Raw genomic sequence first — 17,029 nt, forward strand, 5'->3', positions numbered from 1 at the left:
TACCCCGATCGAGAAAATCCCCGAACCCCGGCCTCACCCGGGAAGAAGACCATAGCCTGGGCCAGTGACCACCACCACAAACCCCAAGTTGGGCCACCACCGTTGCCATAGGCCGGGCTGTCCCACACAGGGAGGCATAGCGAGGGGATTTTTTTTACCCCCAACCTAAAATTCGCTCCCATGGGGATTTGAACTCAGGACCTGTGGGGTGCCACCGGAAAGCTCTAACTGATTGAGCTAAAGTCCTTTGGCTCGATCACCAAGAGTAATAAGTACAAACTCTCACTTGACCCAACCAAGCCTAATGAGAAGAGTGGGTGCACACTTGCTACTCTCTATGCACTAATGAGGTCCTTAACCTTGCGATTATCAAGTCTTAATCACCCCACTAGCCATGAATTCCCCCTTGCTCTCCAATATGTTTCTTCAACTGAACAAAGTGGCAAGAGGACTCCAATGGACCAGATAGAGGGATATTTATAGCCCCAAGCCAAGCTACTCCTCCACTCAGTAATCATGAAGGCATCGGATGTGTCTAGTACACTCCTAGTGCTCACACCGGACACATCCAGGTGCAGCTCTAATAACTAGTTTTGACACTAGCCATTACCATCCGGGGCTCACCGGACATGTCCAGTGAGTACACGGCTTCGAAGTCCCGGCTGCAATGCTCTAGAACCCCAGTTTGATGAAGAGTCTGATGGACCACCAGTACATGTCTGATGAGTGCATTAGCTCCCTAGCTAGGTTGCAGGGCTCACTGGAGTCCCTGTCTGGTGCACCCACATCCGGTGCGCCTTGAACATGAAGCTGCTGTGCCTGATTTCTTCAACTGCAATCATGTCCACTGTTCACATCCGGTGGACAAATCCGGTGCACAATGTTATTGGTACTAGTGTTTATGAGTACATTGAGTGGAAAACTAAAATAGATAGTATTTTTGTACAATGTTATATGTGTGAACAAAGGAAGATTAAAAATGCAACTAGTATTTTGAGACATTCTACATCAACTTGGTGGCAGTCTTTAAGGTCTTCAGACAAACCTCACACATGGAACGACATGAAAATTATTATGAGAGAAATTTTTGTTAATCCATCTCCTGTAATTAATTCAAATGACGAGGTGGCATCGACTAGATCAGTCTACTATTATTCCTCGTGGTATGCCTAACCTTTTGCTAGGACAATATACACAAGAGCGAGGATGATGTGATAGAAAATGAGGTGCTCATAGCCTCATGTGAAAGTTTAGAACCATCACCTATTACTCCTAACAATGAGAGCAAAGGTAATGTCCATGAAACTAAACTCACGGAAGGTGAGAGTTCTCTTGACGTGCTGATTTTTTCCACCAATCATGCTATGATAGAGCCAATATTAGTGAAACCTCCGCTTGTTTTTACCTTTGTCACAAGAAGATTTGCTTGATGTTCCTTTTGATAAAGATGACACGCATGATGATATTTCTGTTATACCCATGCAACCATTAACGAATGACCATGCTATATGTGGGTTCAAATCGAAACACTTCACTACTAACATAAATGATTTTGCAAGACGGTGCCCTTTTATTAACCGGGCGATCACAAAATCCAACCGCCTCAGTTAATGCCTACGATTAACAGAGACAGTCATTTTTTATTTACTGAGGCGGTCATTGTAAGGCAACCGCCTCCAAAAATGGTCTATTTTCGGAGGCGGGAATGCTATAAGGCCCACCTCCAAAAATAGTGTCCCAGCTCCCAGTCCAAGCAAAAGCCCATATCTATCCTCTACTGGGCTTGTATATAACCTAGACTTAGGGTTTCATAGCATTTCACTCCCTTCCTCCCTCACTCCCGAGCCACTCTCGGCCCTCTCGACGGTGCTATCCCTCCCTCTCGACTCCGCGCCCATCTCCCTTCCCGTTCCTCTCACTCCCTACGATGCTCTCTCTCCCTCTGGACTCCCTACGATGCCCTCTCCCCTCCCATTTCTCTCACAGCGATGCACCTCTCCTTGCCTGCCCCTCCCCTCCTCTTCCTCTTGGCGGCGAGATCCTCCCCTCCTGGTAGTGAGCTCCTTCCCCTGGCTCGTCTCCTTGGCGGTCGGCGTGCCGCTCCTCCCCTGGCTCCTTCTCCGGCTCCTCCACCGATGACCATGGTGGCTGGATCCACGATCGTGGTGGCCGGATCTACCGTTGGTGGTCGGATCTGCAACCATGGTGGCCTAATCTTACCGCCGGTGGCCGGATCCACAACCATGTTAGCCGGATCCGCGACAGTGGGGGTGAGGCGAAGGTGCAGTGACCAGATCCGGCGAAGGTACGGTGGTGCGAGGCAGAGGTGTGGTGGCCCCTACTCAGGCGAAGGGTGCGGTGGCCAGATCCGGCTGATGGCGGACGTGCACGTGGCGAATCGAGCTCCCTCGGTGGTGGATCAAGCAACCCCATCTGCGGCGCGCGGGGCAGGGCCTACTCTCCCGACGGCGGCGGTAGTGGCGGTGGCAGTGTGAGGCCCAGATCCAGGCCCGGCTAGGGCTGGGCTGCGGGCTTTTTCATCGGGCAACCATGGTCTGAACGGTGACCTTTGAATGGAGGCGGTTGCTTTGCCCGCCTCCAAAAATCCAAAATGCCCGCCTCCATAAAGGTTTATGTAGTAGTGCTTGTGCTGAAAATAGAGAAGTTATTAATAATGCTAGTGGTGTTGATGAGCTGAAATTGTTGTCTTCTTTAAATACTTTGGATTATATTGAATTTGATGTCTATGTAATCTTAGTTATTTGGAGGAGAAACTTTATGCGTATATTGATTTGCTATGGTTCTCTAGACATACATATCATGCTTTTGGTAAATATAACAACAAAGGACAATATATGGTACAACGAGTTTACATTTGTAGTTTTGTACAAATATGATGTTAGGGGATTTGACTTCGGCAGAAAACACAAGCCATGAAACTTCGGAGTTGACCACCAAAATTTTATGTCAAAGTTTGCTTGCAGGATTCAAGAGCGAAGGAGAAATTTTGACTTCGCTCGAAATAAACAAAAGTGGCGAAGAGATTCAAGAGCGAAGATAGATTTTGGACTTCTCTCAACAGCGCAAAGTCAACAAGATTCAATACAAGAACTCTCAAGTGGGAGGATGCGAAGACATTCCTTGATGAAAGCAACTTTGAAGATTGACAAGATGACATGAAGAATGAAGTCTCGAAGAGTAAAAAGACAACTTCGCCCCTGTAGTTTAGAGGGGTTGTATTGAATAAAGAGAGGGAGAAAATAGTCATTTGTACACAAGTTATGAAGGCTAGGACCTCTATAAATACCTCTCTGACATGTACTGATGTACGAGGAAATGAATACCATTTTCCACTTGTGTTCAAATTTGATATTTGTGTGATTGTTTCACCCAACATCTAAATTCTCCTTTTATTGGGCAAAATTGTGATCAATTAGACGACTGTAAAATCAATACTTTTGTCATGCCATATTTCTCTAGTCTTGCTTTAGGGACACAAGTTAAATCCAAAGAAGGGGAGCATATGTTTCTTGCTATAGTACTAATCTTTTGCAGGATGGTATTGACAAAGATCATGTGCATTTCAATGGAGGAGACTACATGATTATAGGAAAAGACACGCTGCAAATTTGGACATGTGGTCATATTCTTTCTTACGTCATCGTCCATTCCAATTATTTTGGCAAAATCGTTTGTCTTCATGAGGATCGACTTCAAGTACAATCGACGCCGATGACGGCTTTTCGTCAAGAAGGGGAGGATGTGGAGGACATGACCTCCATGCATACGTCCAAGCTTGGAGAATCACATGGAGGCCAAGGATATTAGCAAGGGTGTCCAAATCGAGAAGGGGGCCCAAAGCTTATCCGGTTCGAGTCACGAAGGTGGAGGCCCAAATCAAGTTTGAGTCCACCTTGGAATCCAGGAGCAGTCCCAGGTAAAATCAACGTCTAGGGCGCATATGGACTTCGTTTTCGACGGTCCACATATGCTTGGAAAGCTAATTTGATAAGCTAACCAATGGTTTGGTTTTACGTCAAAACTCATCCGGAGTCAACGGAAATCGTCAAAACAAGTCAGCGTCCAAAATCTGCCAGGGTGCTGTGACACATTCTTTTGGTCCGTTAGGCCGTGTATCGTGATATCGTCTTAGACCCCATTAGGGGCGCGTCCAGAGAGGGTGACGCCCAAGACTTTATAATTAGCCGTCGCCGCTCTCGTTAGGGTTTGGGTTTTATTGTGTTCTTGTTTTCCTCGTGAAACAGACATTATTGTTTGCTGCAACAGTACCGATTAGGTCACTTACCGTGAACCAGGGCCTCTATTCTTGATCTTGTTCGCCTGTGGCAATTAGTCCGTTCGAATAAAGACTAGAACTCCTCTTATATTCAGAAGCCTCATATTTATTTGCAATTTTATATTGTGTTTATCTGTTCTTGCTTGTGATTCTCAATTCACTTGCAGGAAAGCCTTCTCAGGCGAGGTCAATCGCGTGCGTGTGGTTGATAACCAACGATGCAGTGGTGTAACGGTTGTGGGGGTCAGTCTTGGTTCGAAGCCTAGATCGTGAACGTCGAGTCTCCACCAATTCGACGCTATCATACCTATCGGTAGATCAGGCCGTGTCTATATCAATAGATGTTGGTCAAAAGCCAAGAGGAATTATCAAAGCGAGAAGTCATTTCAATCGAGAGAGAGTAGTTATTCTGAAAGGATAGAACTCAGTTACAGTTAATTTGGACCCCTTCCAGTCCACTAAGAGACCGCCAGATGCACCCACCTGAAGGAAGAAATTCATAACAATCAAAAGCTGGGGGACATAAGCTTCTTAAAAGCTGAGAATCAAAGTTTTCATGTTTGGTTTCTTGAACACAGAGAACATCACACTGTTATTACAACATCCTGTTAGGAATAACACCTCTGATGTTCCAACAGAGAACTTTCCAAGATCTAAGATTATTATCCATAAAGCAAAACATAAAGGGCCTGACTAACTAGCATGTTACACACTACCAAAAAAAACAAAGACACAAGACGATCCTTGATTTTTCTTTTTCTTCTTGAGTCCATCCTTGGGACCAGCTTTGCCAGATGGGCTCTGACTCTTCTGGTTGGCTGCATTGCGCTTGCCCCCTGGTGCAGACAGCTTCTCTTTTGCTTTAAGCTTTTCATCAGTCAGGTTGGAGTAAGCCACCTTGCAGAAAGCAGAACCTAAGTTCTTGAAGATTGGCAGGGGCACCGCTGGAGGCACAGAATTGCAAGCTAAACAGGATTTCTCTAGGCACCTGTTAGCTTTAGAATTAATGTTGAATGAAGTGTGGACTATTGTAGCAAACATAGCCAATATGTCATGTCTTCAGGGGTTTTGATGATTTAAATGACATAGACAATCAATAAGACATGTTTACCTAGGTCCTAGGGATGCATCTAAACAAGTGTTGTGAAGTTCAGAGAATAAATTATGAAGAAATTATGAAGAAATCAAGAAAATAGGAAAAATAGTTAGCACCAGACGATCCACTAAAGGGGAGATGAAGGCCACAAGATCATACGGTGATGTGTAGACAAGGACAACCTAGAAGCCAGTAAACATCAGATGATCTGTTGAAAGGGAGTTGAAGGACACCTAAGCATACGATAAGATTAGACAGGTGGCGAGTGAAGAAATCTCGGCGTGCACTAGCGTCGGACCACATGGTGAAACATATGGGGGGTCACTAAATCATCTTGTGCAGAGCAGAGGAACGGTCACAATAACACTTTCTCCCTGGCTGAACTCTCAAGCACTCATGACACCGCAGTGAACACCTCTCCAGCCTCTAGAGGTAGGATGCATTGCTCGGACATAATAATATACTAGTACATCATGCGCGCCATCGCGCGCAGCCGGGCAATTAAACGGGAAATTCAAATGGTATAGGTAAGCATAGCAAGTACTGGTAAACGCAGCGCTAGTGGTACAAATTGTACTTATATTACATGGATGGATGTCATGAAGCCGGTAATTTTTCGAGTTGGAATGTTAGGGTAGTGTTACTGACATACTACAACAGCTCACGCCATATGTCCAGCGACAGGTTATAGCCTGGCATAGAGTCCGGTACAGTGCAGTTAGCAGCAGGTAGGATTCGTAGTTTTATAACATTAGATAGTGGGATCCTAGACTATACAAGAATGCCCACGACGAGGTTCAAAAGCGCCCAGATTGCATGCCGGTATAGTAACTTAGGCAGCCAAGTTTTGAACCGGCGTTGTAATTACCACTGTACATTGTGTTGAAGATGAGCTTGGCTGTAGGCGTTGTGACGGCCATGTACAAGGCGATGCACCAAGGGGTTTGACAAGCTGTACAAAATATCAGATAGGTTGAGGTGATAATAGCAGTGTTGAAGAAGGTGATTTTTAAAAATTATGGCAGTATGTATCTAAAAACCTGTATTATTTTTTCTGATTGCCTGATGATAATTTGCGTCCACCAGACTTGGCATGTGGTTTAGTATCCTGAGCTCTTGGCCTGCAAGCAGAGCATATTTATTATTGTTGAGAAGTTGCACAGAAGGATTATATGCTCATGTTGTAACTTATCACTTTAAATAGTTTTGCAAAAAACGTGAATCTCCGATTTATAGTTAGTGTTTAATACCTTTTTGCTGGGTTGTCTAGGTGGTCCTCTGGATGTTGTTCCTGTACCCTTATCATGTCCGGTGATCTGGACATCTATGTTGAGTTCCTGAGAGGTCTCATGATTAGGTTCAGTGAAGGTTGTTTGATCCTATAGGAAAAGTACGTGATTGACAGAGGTCGCTGAGCATAGTTAACAGGAAGTCTGTATTCACATTTGTTATGTGTGGGAATGCAGGTCTAGCATCAATATGTGCGGTGTACAGTTTAGGGGGGAAAAAGATATGTTTTGTGGGTACAAAGAGGACAAACCTCCTCATGAGTAGATTGGTCCTCAAACAGCTTCCTACTTTGTAGGTTTCTTTTCAATATGGGTCGACGACTTTGCCGGGCTAGGGAAATATAGCACGAGAAATTACGAATCGGCAAGTAATGTTTGATTAATTAATCAGGTGGTAAGTGTGAGCTGTAGTACTTTAAATCTAGCAGGCATGTATAATATTCAAAGGCAGTAGTGCACAGTAGACCAATATAGAACTAGTGGGCCAGTGATATAAGATCATCCGAAGCAATACTAACTATGATGATGAAAATAAACACAATTACACAATACTACTACTTTCATGTCACCAGAAGAAAAGGACGGTTGTATGTACAAGGATTTAAATTTATCAATGTGCATCGACCTGATGGTTTCATGTCGTGTTATCGATGATTCGCACGACGATCTTACACTACCAAGGTCAGTAGCTTACTAATGTCCCAGCAGTAAGAAAATCTGTAGTAATCTAATTTGTAGTGACTTACTGAGTGTAATAGGAAGATAGCAAGAACAATTTGTTTTCATATATTCTGAGTGCGCTAATTTTGACTAGCATAGCGTAAAATAGGTTACTCATGGAAAAAAAACAGCACACAAGTTAGATATTTCTGACAATGAAAGTGGTAAAGTAATTAGTAATTGAGTTAGGAAGATGGCAAGTCATGACGATTGTGACAGTAAGGCTGACACGAGAAAGAAGTCCAGATGTCTTGGTTGAATTTCACAAAACTTTTAAAGGTATGAACACTAATTCCCAGAGATACCATATGTCAAGCATCCTTCAGAAGGTCAGATCAAACCATCTCGTGGACTATATAAACCATCTATCATTCAAGCTATCTTGTGCAGTCATTATTAAACAGTGGGCAAGTTTAGAAATGGATCTAAAAGTGCAAGCAAAGTAGGAAAAGGAGATACTTACATTCTAAACAGTAGCCATTGTTAAACAGCCATCGCGTGCGTCGGCAAGGTAGGAAAGGAGATACTTACATTCTAAAGACCACACGGGTCTTACAGAGAAATGTTAAATTTGCCAGTGCCTAATCCTGTTGGGAAAACCACAGCACTTCATAAAGTTCGTGCAACAATATTAATTCTCGTAGAAATTTTACTCACACATATGTATGTCATAGGAACTTTAATGATTTCAGTATATATATATTAGTGTTAGCCACCTTGTGAGCTGATAATAGATAAAAAAAATTGAAGCTCCACATCTTGATAACCTGATGGTAATTGACTCAGCGAGCAAATTGCAAGCCAAAGCTATGATATTCACAAAATATATCACGGCATTAGCGCCGAAATGGCAAGCGACATGATGAGTATTAATTGCCGACCAATTTTAGCCTCCTTACAACAATAGAAGCTAAGCAAACAAAACAGCTACCAGCACCAACAAAATCCAAACACATAACGCCATTAACAAGGCAATCACTTGACACCTCTCAAAAAAAGCTCTCAACTTGATTGGAAGAGAAAATGGACTTGTCTCTAATTTCAAAAGGTAGAGAAAACTACTAGAGCTCTTCTTTTCATGTTCTTTTTAAAGTTCAAAGTGATCCATAGAGGCTTACTTGCACCCAATCAAAGAATTCATTTGGAGTTTTTTTAAATGGCAAACTTGTTGCTAAAAATCGCAGTGGAAGACTCTTCAATATGAACACCTGGAGAAGCAAAGAAAACTGATCAGTTTACTCCAGTAGTCCAGTCACCCAGCCAATGTAGACACACACCACAAGATTTCTTTGATCCAATTAGAGACATTCCACTTAAGCAGCACAACCATCATTATAAAATAAAAAGCACAGCCATAATCAATAAGCTAAGTATCGAATGGAAAATACAGACCTAACGACATAAAAAATATAACATGTAAAATGAAATGGAAAACTAAATAAGCTTAGCATGGAAGTCAGAATGACTCACCCCGGCATATGAAACAAATTTAGGGATTTTAGTCACATTTTTCGGGCCCTCATAGTATACACCTGCACCAATGAAGATCAATTTCGAGACTTGTGAAACTAAGCTTAAATTAGCTAATTGGAATATAAAACTCTCAAACTTGTAAGATCTGTCTTGTATGAAGGCTTGTGGCATAGTAGTCAAAATTCACATAAAAGGAAGCACTACAGATACCTCAGTTTAATCTCTTGTATTACTCTAGTCTGCAGTACTAAAGAAATATAGACAACAAACTATTTTGAGTATGTACCGCCTCCGGGTAGTTGACTGAAGAATCAATGGCAACAGCAGCACCAAGGCTGGGCCCGACTAACACCATAGGGCTTTGGATGTATGATTTCCAGAAATACACATACAAGATAAGTTGTAAGGGTCACATCACTGTAACAAAGAAAATAACAGATCAATGTAAACATTAGATAGTAGCGTCGGTTCACGACAACTCGACAAGAATTGGCTGGTCTTAATTGGCTGAACTGTTAGGCATAGGGAGGAGCGGTGGGTGTGGTGTTCATACTTTGTGGTACGTTGCCTTTTAATGAAAAATGATAAGTAGCTCTCGTAGGTGTTCGAGAAAAAATACAAAAGTGGAAAATAAACTAAAAACTATTGTAGCAACTCAGGAGGAAGTTGTGTATTTTATAACATGCCTGGCAAGGTCGGTGGTTCAGTTATTCTCATGCTAATTAAGTTGTTACTCTCATGCTAAGCAAGCTGTTGAAATCAGGTACTATAATACTCTAATGTTATAAGCAAGTTATTCAAATCAGCTACTATCAGTAGTTGAGTAGCATTCTAGCGTTTGCCGTATTATAATGCTCTAATGCTATAAGCAAGTTGTTCAAATCAGCTACTATCAGCACTTGAGTAGCATCCTAGCGTTTGCCATATTAGAATCAGGAAATTAGGTCATCACAAGGAAAAGTACACACAATGTGGCAATTAGCAAAAGGTACAGATAAGCGAAAGATGACGAACAGGGAGAGCAGCGGCGCTGGGTACCGGAGATGGCGTGTAAGCGGTAACCCTAGTGCTCCCGCGCGCAGTCGCTGTCGACGACCGAGGCTGACGGAGGGGCCCAGAAGGCGACAGATCCGGCCAACCAGGCGACAGATCGGCCACCCAGCAGGCGGATCTTGCGGAGACGGGGAGGGCTCGCGGTGGATCCGGCTGGTCGCCGCAGATCCACCGCCTCCGTTGCCTACGCGAGGTGGAGGCCGTGCTCCAGGCCCAGATCGGCCGCCGGGAGGGGCCCCGCGAGCGGCCGCTCCAGATGTACCGCCGAGGTTGCTGACGTGACCTCCCTGTCGTCATGCACGGCCACCACGGAGGTTCCTCCGCCGCCAGAGGCCTCCGGCGCGTTAGGGCTTCCGCCGGCTGGCTGCGCGGCCGTGGGGACGACCGACGACGGAGGGGCGAAACCCTAGTCCGCGCGACCCGCTGGCTTGTGTCGCGAGGAGGAAGTGGCGTGGTGGTGTTGTTGGTGGAGGAGGAGGAGGAGGATGAGGAGAAGGAGGAGGGCCGCCGCCGCCGCGCGGAGGTCGGGCCACCGCCGAGGTCGTCCCGCGCGTTCGCCTGAGCCGCGTCGCGAGTCGGAAGCGAGGGAGGGAGAGAGAGAGAGAGAGCGAGAGAGCGGAGAGGAGGAGGGCGTCGGTGTCGGTGAGAGCCGCCGAGGGTTTCGTAGCGGGCCCGGGTGCTGTAGCGAGTGGTGGGGAGAGCAAGGGTTGTCGATCAGAAGATCGGACGGGCCGGGGAAATCGGAGCGACGTGGACACCCTGAGGAGCGGCCGAACCTCCCTGCTTTGATAATAAGAAATTTACTCGTCAGTGGTACAAAGCACCAACAGATAGGTTTTACTCATACCCGACCCTAAAATACCCAATCCCGAATTACCCTGTTGCTATTTTGGATAATAAGTTTAGAAAGTCAATTTTAGTTTGAGTAATTTGGGTATTAGACCTGGTACCCAATTTACCAAGAATAGTGGAAGACTAATGATTTTTGGTATTTGTGATTGATTAATTGTGCTATTTTCTAATGTCAATTGTATGAAACTGGGACTGATCCATCATGTAATGCTCATCTGTTTGCTCTAAAATGCTGTGAAAAGCTATTTTTATTACCAATAGTCCTGACTCTTTTGAACTTTTAATGATTTTGCTGATTTCACGTAGTTTGGAAATACATGAACCTGAATCCCAATTTCGTGTACTACTTTCTCAGACAATTTTTTAGGCTCAGTATCACGTCCCTTTCTTCCCTCTCTTTTTTATTTCTTAGTTCTTTGCTGTAACTTGTTAGTTTCTTAATAAAATTCTCAGTAGGGTGCACCCCTCTTGTACCATACAAAAAGAAAGGCGACGAATAGCTCGCTGTGTGGTGATTACAGTTGCGTGTCAACTTGACCTACAAGTTGAATCATTATTGAGTTACTCCAACTGGAGACAACAAACTATTTCTATCTCTAAACCCGTTTAAAAACTGTACATATAGAAGCAAGCCCGTTTTCTTACACGATTTAGGAAGGATCACCTTTTGCCATACAAGATGTCTGGCTAACAGATAGGCTGACGCTTTCACATAGCTTGGTTTGGCAACATTATTTATGAAAAGTTCAGCAAGTTCCACAGAAGCATCAACTAAATCAGTCTAAGCTGAAAAGAGGAAACCTCAAGAAGATGCAGGCAGCTGGTAACATCAAACACCAGGACAAGCGAGCAAACAAGCTTGCACGTTGACAATCTTTACACTTCATTTTCCATAGACATCACTATGCCTTGTATGGGCTGGTAGTGCCACCGCCAATTGTACTGCCTACTTTCAGGCTACCATCAGAATTTCTCTCAAACAAGTCATCGAAAAACTTGTTGGAAGGAACATAAGATGGCCTGCGAGCCCCAGCAGACAGTGGTTGCTTCAGGTTCCCATTTATTGGTGAGTCCAAACTCGCGGATCGAAGTGGTACCCCAAAAGAATGTGATTGCTGTAGAGGCCTCAAGTTCGGTGGCATGATAGGAGTGCTCGAAGTGGACTGGTGCTGAGATGATGATGATGATGATGCTACAAAAGGGTTCAATTCGGTGTTGTCCTGTGAAGCCCAGGGTGGCGGCGGGTAAGCAAATGAGCTATAAGATAACTGTGCTTGAGTGGGTGTCAGTTGTTGACTTCCTGTGGTCTGAGACTGAGGCTGAGCCCACGGAGCGACATAAGTTGCAGATACATGTCTTTGGTTTCCATGATAAGCCCACGGATGCCCATTTGTGGGTGAGCTGCCTTGATTCAAGCCTGGTTCAGGTATTACCGGGGTATAGGATGGTGACAGATTTGATGATATGGTAAGTGCAAGAAGGTCACTAATAACCTGCTCCTCTGGAGATGTCCTCACTGGGGCTGGAGGATCATGCAGAGACAATGCATTGCTTTCAATGGATGGTGATGTTGTGGGAACAGAAGCTGTAGAACTTGATATTTCATCATGGATGGTTGATGAAGAGGTGCTCGGGGTGTTTGTGGACTGAAATTTTGAGTTCCTGGTCAAAGTAACAGTCAGCTCTGGATGATAAAAGGAAAACAAAACTAAGAATCAAATGTCAAGATTGGCATCAGGAAAGTGTAACCTTCGAGCTAGCATAGAGAACTCATCATCTTCATTTTCTTCATCTTCGTCATTCAAAACATTGGTTGGTACTATGGTTGTAGAAACTGCAGCTTGTGGAGGAACATTTGCTCCTAGGTTTAGAGCCATTCCTGATGGCACTTCGCTCATAACATCTATTACGTCAGCAGATAAAGGAGAACCTGATGCAATCGAATCATGTTTCTCAAGCAGAATTTGTAGTTTATCATTTAAATCAAGAGCTTGGCCCAAGAGTTCCTCATCCCTGCCATGCAGAAGTGGAACATAAGAAAATTACTTTGACAATATAGGCTAAAATAAAATATCTTTACTACTACCATCCTGTTAGACAAGTTGATGATACATCATGGACAATGTATAGCTGATATTGCTCCCTGTCTCTTCACCGTGGTACCCAAGTGGAGAGCCAACAGCCAGACAGTTTTGGAGGCTCTCACCGATCTGACGTGGTCACTGACTTACAGGGGCTGTTGAATGTTGGTATCCTTGCTGAGTTCCTTGATCTGTGGGATCTCATTGCTCAAATGAATTTGCAGCCCGAAGTGGATGGTAGGAGCATTTGGCGTCTTGCACCATCCAGGGAATATTCAGCAAGGTCGGCTCATGATGGTTTCTTCAAAGGATCAGTTTCTTTTTGCCCTTGGGAACCCATTTGGTTGGACTCTGGGTAAATGTCGCTTCACGTGGTTGGTTGCCCATAACAAATGTTGGGGCTGACCGGCTGGCTTGCCGAGGTTTGCAACATCCTCCTTGCTGCCCATTGTGTGATCAGGAAGGTGAAACAATTAATCACCTTTTGTTGGCATCTGTTCTCATGGCAGTTTTGGTTTGGGCTACTACAAAGGGTGGGGCTTCAGAACCTCTCACCTCAATGGGGAGAGTCTTCCTTTGATGGCTGGTGTTCTAGAATCAACAAAGGGGTGGTCAGACAGGTTCAGCAAGGTCTAAGTTCCATTGTAATTCTCGGCACTTGGACCATTTGGAAACAATGTAGCCTCTGTGTTTTTTATGCGTTAAGGGCATTGCTTGTCTATCTGCCTTGTCTCTTGAGGGAACTTAAAGGTTTTTTGTCTCCTCCTGGTCATGGTAGTGTTTTGTGGTTGTGGTGTATGATGGGCGATCCAGTTGTTTGAGCCGTGGGGTGTTGGTGTGTGTTTTGTAAGGGTTTCTCTACCCGGTGTTTTCTTTTTAATATAATGATATGCAGCTCTCTTGCGTGTTCAAGAAAAAAATACTACCATCCTATTAAATCATCCTCCAGGACCACCTGAGAAGGTCGTGGTCGCTAAGTGTCAGCTGCGACGGAGCGGCCACAGGGAGGCGCGTCGGTACAGTACCTGCAAGCAAGAAATCCAGGTCGCTGGGCGAGGACCCGGAAATGTGAATCCTGAAGGGAAAGCACGTCTCGTCAAATACAACATGGCGCAAGATGATGATACGCCGGTTCGACAGATCGAGACAACGGTACCCCTTATGTGATGAGGGATAGCCGAGAAAGACACAAGCTGTCGAACAAGGGGCGAGCTTGTGGCGAGCCGTGGTGGTCAAGTTGGGGTAGCAGAGACACCCAAAAACACGAAGGTGGGAGTAATCGGGTGTCTTGTTGTAGAGTAGAGTATATGGGATGGCATTGCGAACGCCGGAGCACGGGCGCCGGTTTAGTAGGTACGTCGCTGTGACAAGCGCCTCTGGTCAATAAGGTGCAGGCATGTGCGCATGAATAAGCATGGTGCAGCTGATATTGTTCAGTGTGCGAAGAATGCGTTCGGCCTTTCCATTTTGTGGAGAAGTGTAGGGACACGAGAGGCGTAAATGAATACCACGGGAGGCAAATAAAGTCTGGAGGGTATTGTTTACGAATTCGGTGCCGTTGTCGGCCTGGATGGTTTTGATGGCGAGGCTGAACTGTGTGGAGACATAGTTGCAAAAATTGATGTGGGTTGCAACCTCAGATTTGCGAACGAGGAGAAAAGTCCAACAAAAATGTGTAAAAGCATCGAGCAAAACGAGGTAATACTAGCAACAAGAGATGTCCACATGTCACAATGAACAAGTTCAAAAGGCATAGAGCTAAATGAACTAGAGTTTGAAAAGGGAAGCCGCACATGTTTGCCAAGCTGACACGAATGACATAGAGTATGCTCTACTTTATTACAACTCATGGACACACTATGGCGAAAAATGTCGATGGTGGCGGAGCTGGGATGACAAAGACGATGATGCCAGAGGTCGGTGGAGATGGCGAGGCTGGCGTGTGGAGTGGAAGGTGCAGCGGGGATGGTGCAAAGGTCGCCAGCACTATTGCAGTGAACATTCACACGCCGGGTCAGGATATCCTTGACAGAAAAACCAAGAGCGTCAAATTCGATAGAACAGTTGTTGCCCGTAGTGAACTGACGAACTGAGAGCAGGTTGTGCACTAGGGATGGAACAACTAAAACATTATGAAGAGGAAAATTTGACACAGGGGTTTGAAGGATAGACTCGCCACGACATGTAATAGGGAGATTTTGACCATTGCCAACGGTAATGGAGTGAGAAGAAGAATGGCGGGAAAGAAGTATACCATCCGAGGAGCTCATGTGAGAGGAAGCACCAGAGTCCAACACCCAGGGATGTTGATCTTGGAGGTTAATCTGGTTGAGCGCGGCGACGAGGACAGCCTGGTTCCACATGGGAGCAGGCTGGGAGACCTAGAGCGGTGCGAAGGTCATGGGGGGATGCACCGGCGCATAGGCCGTGAGCCTGAAGAGGCGCGCCGTGGACCCCAAGATGCCAGGTGTTGTGGCCCTGTTGGACCGGAGGAGGGCCTTGGGGCGCCCACAGGTTGTAGCAAAACTAGGGACCCATGGTTGCAACCTACTGGGGAGCACCAGCAGCGCCATCGCGCGGCTGTGGAGGGCCGCCATTCCAGCCCCGCTTGCCCTTGCCACCACCGCCACCCTTGTGACCGCCGCTGGTGCCGCTGCCGTAGCTGGAGGTGTTGCTGTTGTGTCCGCCAGAAGAGGCCCCGGCGGTGGTGGAGCGACACCCGCCCGGACTGGTGCAGCCAGAATCGGCCACGGTGAGGAGGGCGGTGTTGACGACGGTCTTCTCGTCATTGGCTAGGCAGATCTCCTTGAGGACTAGTATGTCGTGAGCCCTGGCAAATGAGGGGAGGATGGTGGAGTTGGCGATGTCGTCAGCGGTGTTGGAGAAGCGAGGATTGAGGCCGCGTAGGAGGGCGAGGACAAGCTGCGAGTCCTCCGCAGGATGGCCGACGTCGCGGAGGGTGGCGGCCTTGGACTTCAGGCGTTGACAGTACACCGAGATGGTGGAGTTGCCCTACACCATTGAGTGAAACTCGTTGAGGAGGAAGATGGCGCGCGGCTCCTTGTTGGCGTGGAAAATCTCCTCGATTGCGACCCAAAGGTCGCGGGCGGTCGGATCGGGCTCGTCCATGGCGAGATCAAGGACGGAGTCGTCGACGGAGCCAAGGATCCAGCTGCGGATGTAGCACTCCACGGCATCCCACTGTGGGTTGAGGAGGAGCAGAGCCGTCGATGTGCGAGCGAAGCCCGAATTTGCCGCACAACGACTTAAAGAAGAACGCCCACTTTGAGTAGTTGGAGTTCAACTTCAACTTGATCGGGACGTGGGATTTGACGTTGACTGTGGCAAAGGGATGAGCTACGATCTGCGGCGGCGGCGGCACCCATGGTGCCGTTGCCGATGGACGGCAAGGTGCTTGCGCCGAGGACTGGCATGGAGCCGGTGGCTGGCGCGGTGCTGGTGCCGAGGGAGGGAGCGGTGGCCATCGGGAGGGAGATCGCCGCCGAGGTGGGTGGACGGGCGTGTGGATGTCACGCGCATAGGAGGGAGGCGCGCGACCGCGAGGGGGAGTCACGGTGATTGTGGGGGGGGGGGGAGAGGAAAGAGTGGAAGCGGAAGGTTAGGATCTGACTGTGAATGATACCATGTAGAGAGATAGGAAAACACCACACACCCTCTTAGGGGGGTGACCTTTCATATATATAGCCCAATGGGGCAGGGTGTACAACATGTCCAAATACAGCGTATACAAAACTATACACATGTCTAATAGTGTGGGTTGTGTGGGCCACCACCAGCAGCTTCAGCTTCGCATGCGTGCGAAGCTGCTCGGTTAAGATGCCTCATTCTATCCTAGAGCATTTTGCGGTGAGGACGGCACAATCACAGTGAGACGACTATGACGCGTCGGCGGAGTGATTGTGGCATGTGGGAAGCAAGGTGGCTGCAGTGCGGAACTGCACGACGATGACTCGGAGACCACGTTCGACGCGGCATCAGCATGTGGGTGGCATGTCTGCACAACATGCTATTGGGGCACAGCAGCCATGGCTGGCCATGGTGACTGCTGTGGGCATGTTTTTCCATCTGCAACGGCTCTATGAGCTCAGCTCACGAGTTGCGTGCGGTGGCTGACGGTGAGCAACTTCATTTTTGTGGGCGAGCTTAT

The 17,029-nt window shown here is 46.6% G+C and overlaps 1 protein-coding gene and 1 long non-coding RNA gene across 2 annotated transcripts in view; both read right to left on the minus strand.

Moving 5' to 3' along the window:
* Nucleotides 1-8,306: 8,306 nt before the first annotated feature.
* Nucleotides 8,307-9,294, minus strand: LOC136511709 (uncharacterized). Its single transcript, XR_010772808.1, has 3 exons — nt 9,162-9,294; nt 8,873-8,934; nt 8,307-8,610 (listed from the first exon to the last, which is right to left on the minus strand). It is a non-coding gene; the product is annotated as an uncharacterized lncRNA (long non-coding RNA).
* A 2,001-nt stretch (nt 9,295-11,295) lies between these two features.
* Nucleotides 11,296-17,029, minus strand: part of LOC136512219 (TOM1-like protein 6) — a 55,061-nt gene continuing 49,327 nt past the window's right edge. Inside the window, exons 8-9 of the mRNA XM_066506197.1 lie at nt 12,530-12,793; nt 11,296-12,442 (exon numbers count right to left, since the gene is read on the minus strand). Of these exons, the coding sequence (XP_066362294.1) occupies nt 11,683-12,442; nt 12,530-12,793 (1,024 nt within the window). The 3' untranslated portion in view covers nt 11,296-11,682. The remainder of the gene's footprint in view (nt 12,443-12,529; nt 12,794-17,029) is intronic.

Source organism: Miscanthus floridulus, chromosome 16 (assembly GCF_019320115.1).
Source record: "Miscanthus floridulus cultivar M001 chromosome 16, ASM1932011v1, whole genome shotgun sequence".
In the NCBI taxonomy this organism is placed as follows: Eukaryota; Viridiplantae; Streptophyta; class Magnoliopsida; order Poales; family Poaceae; genus Miscanthus; species Miscanthus floridulus.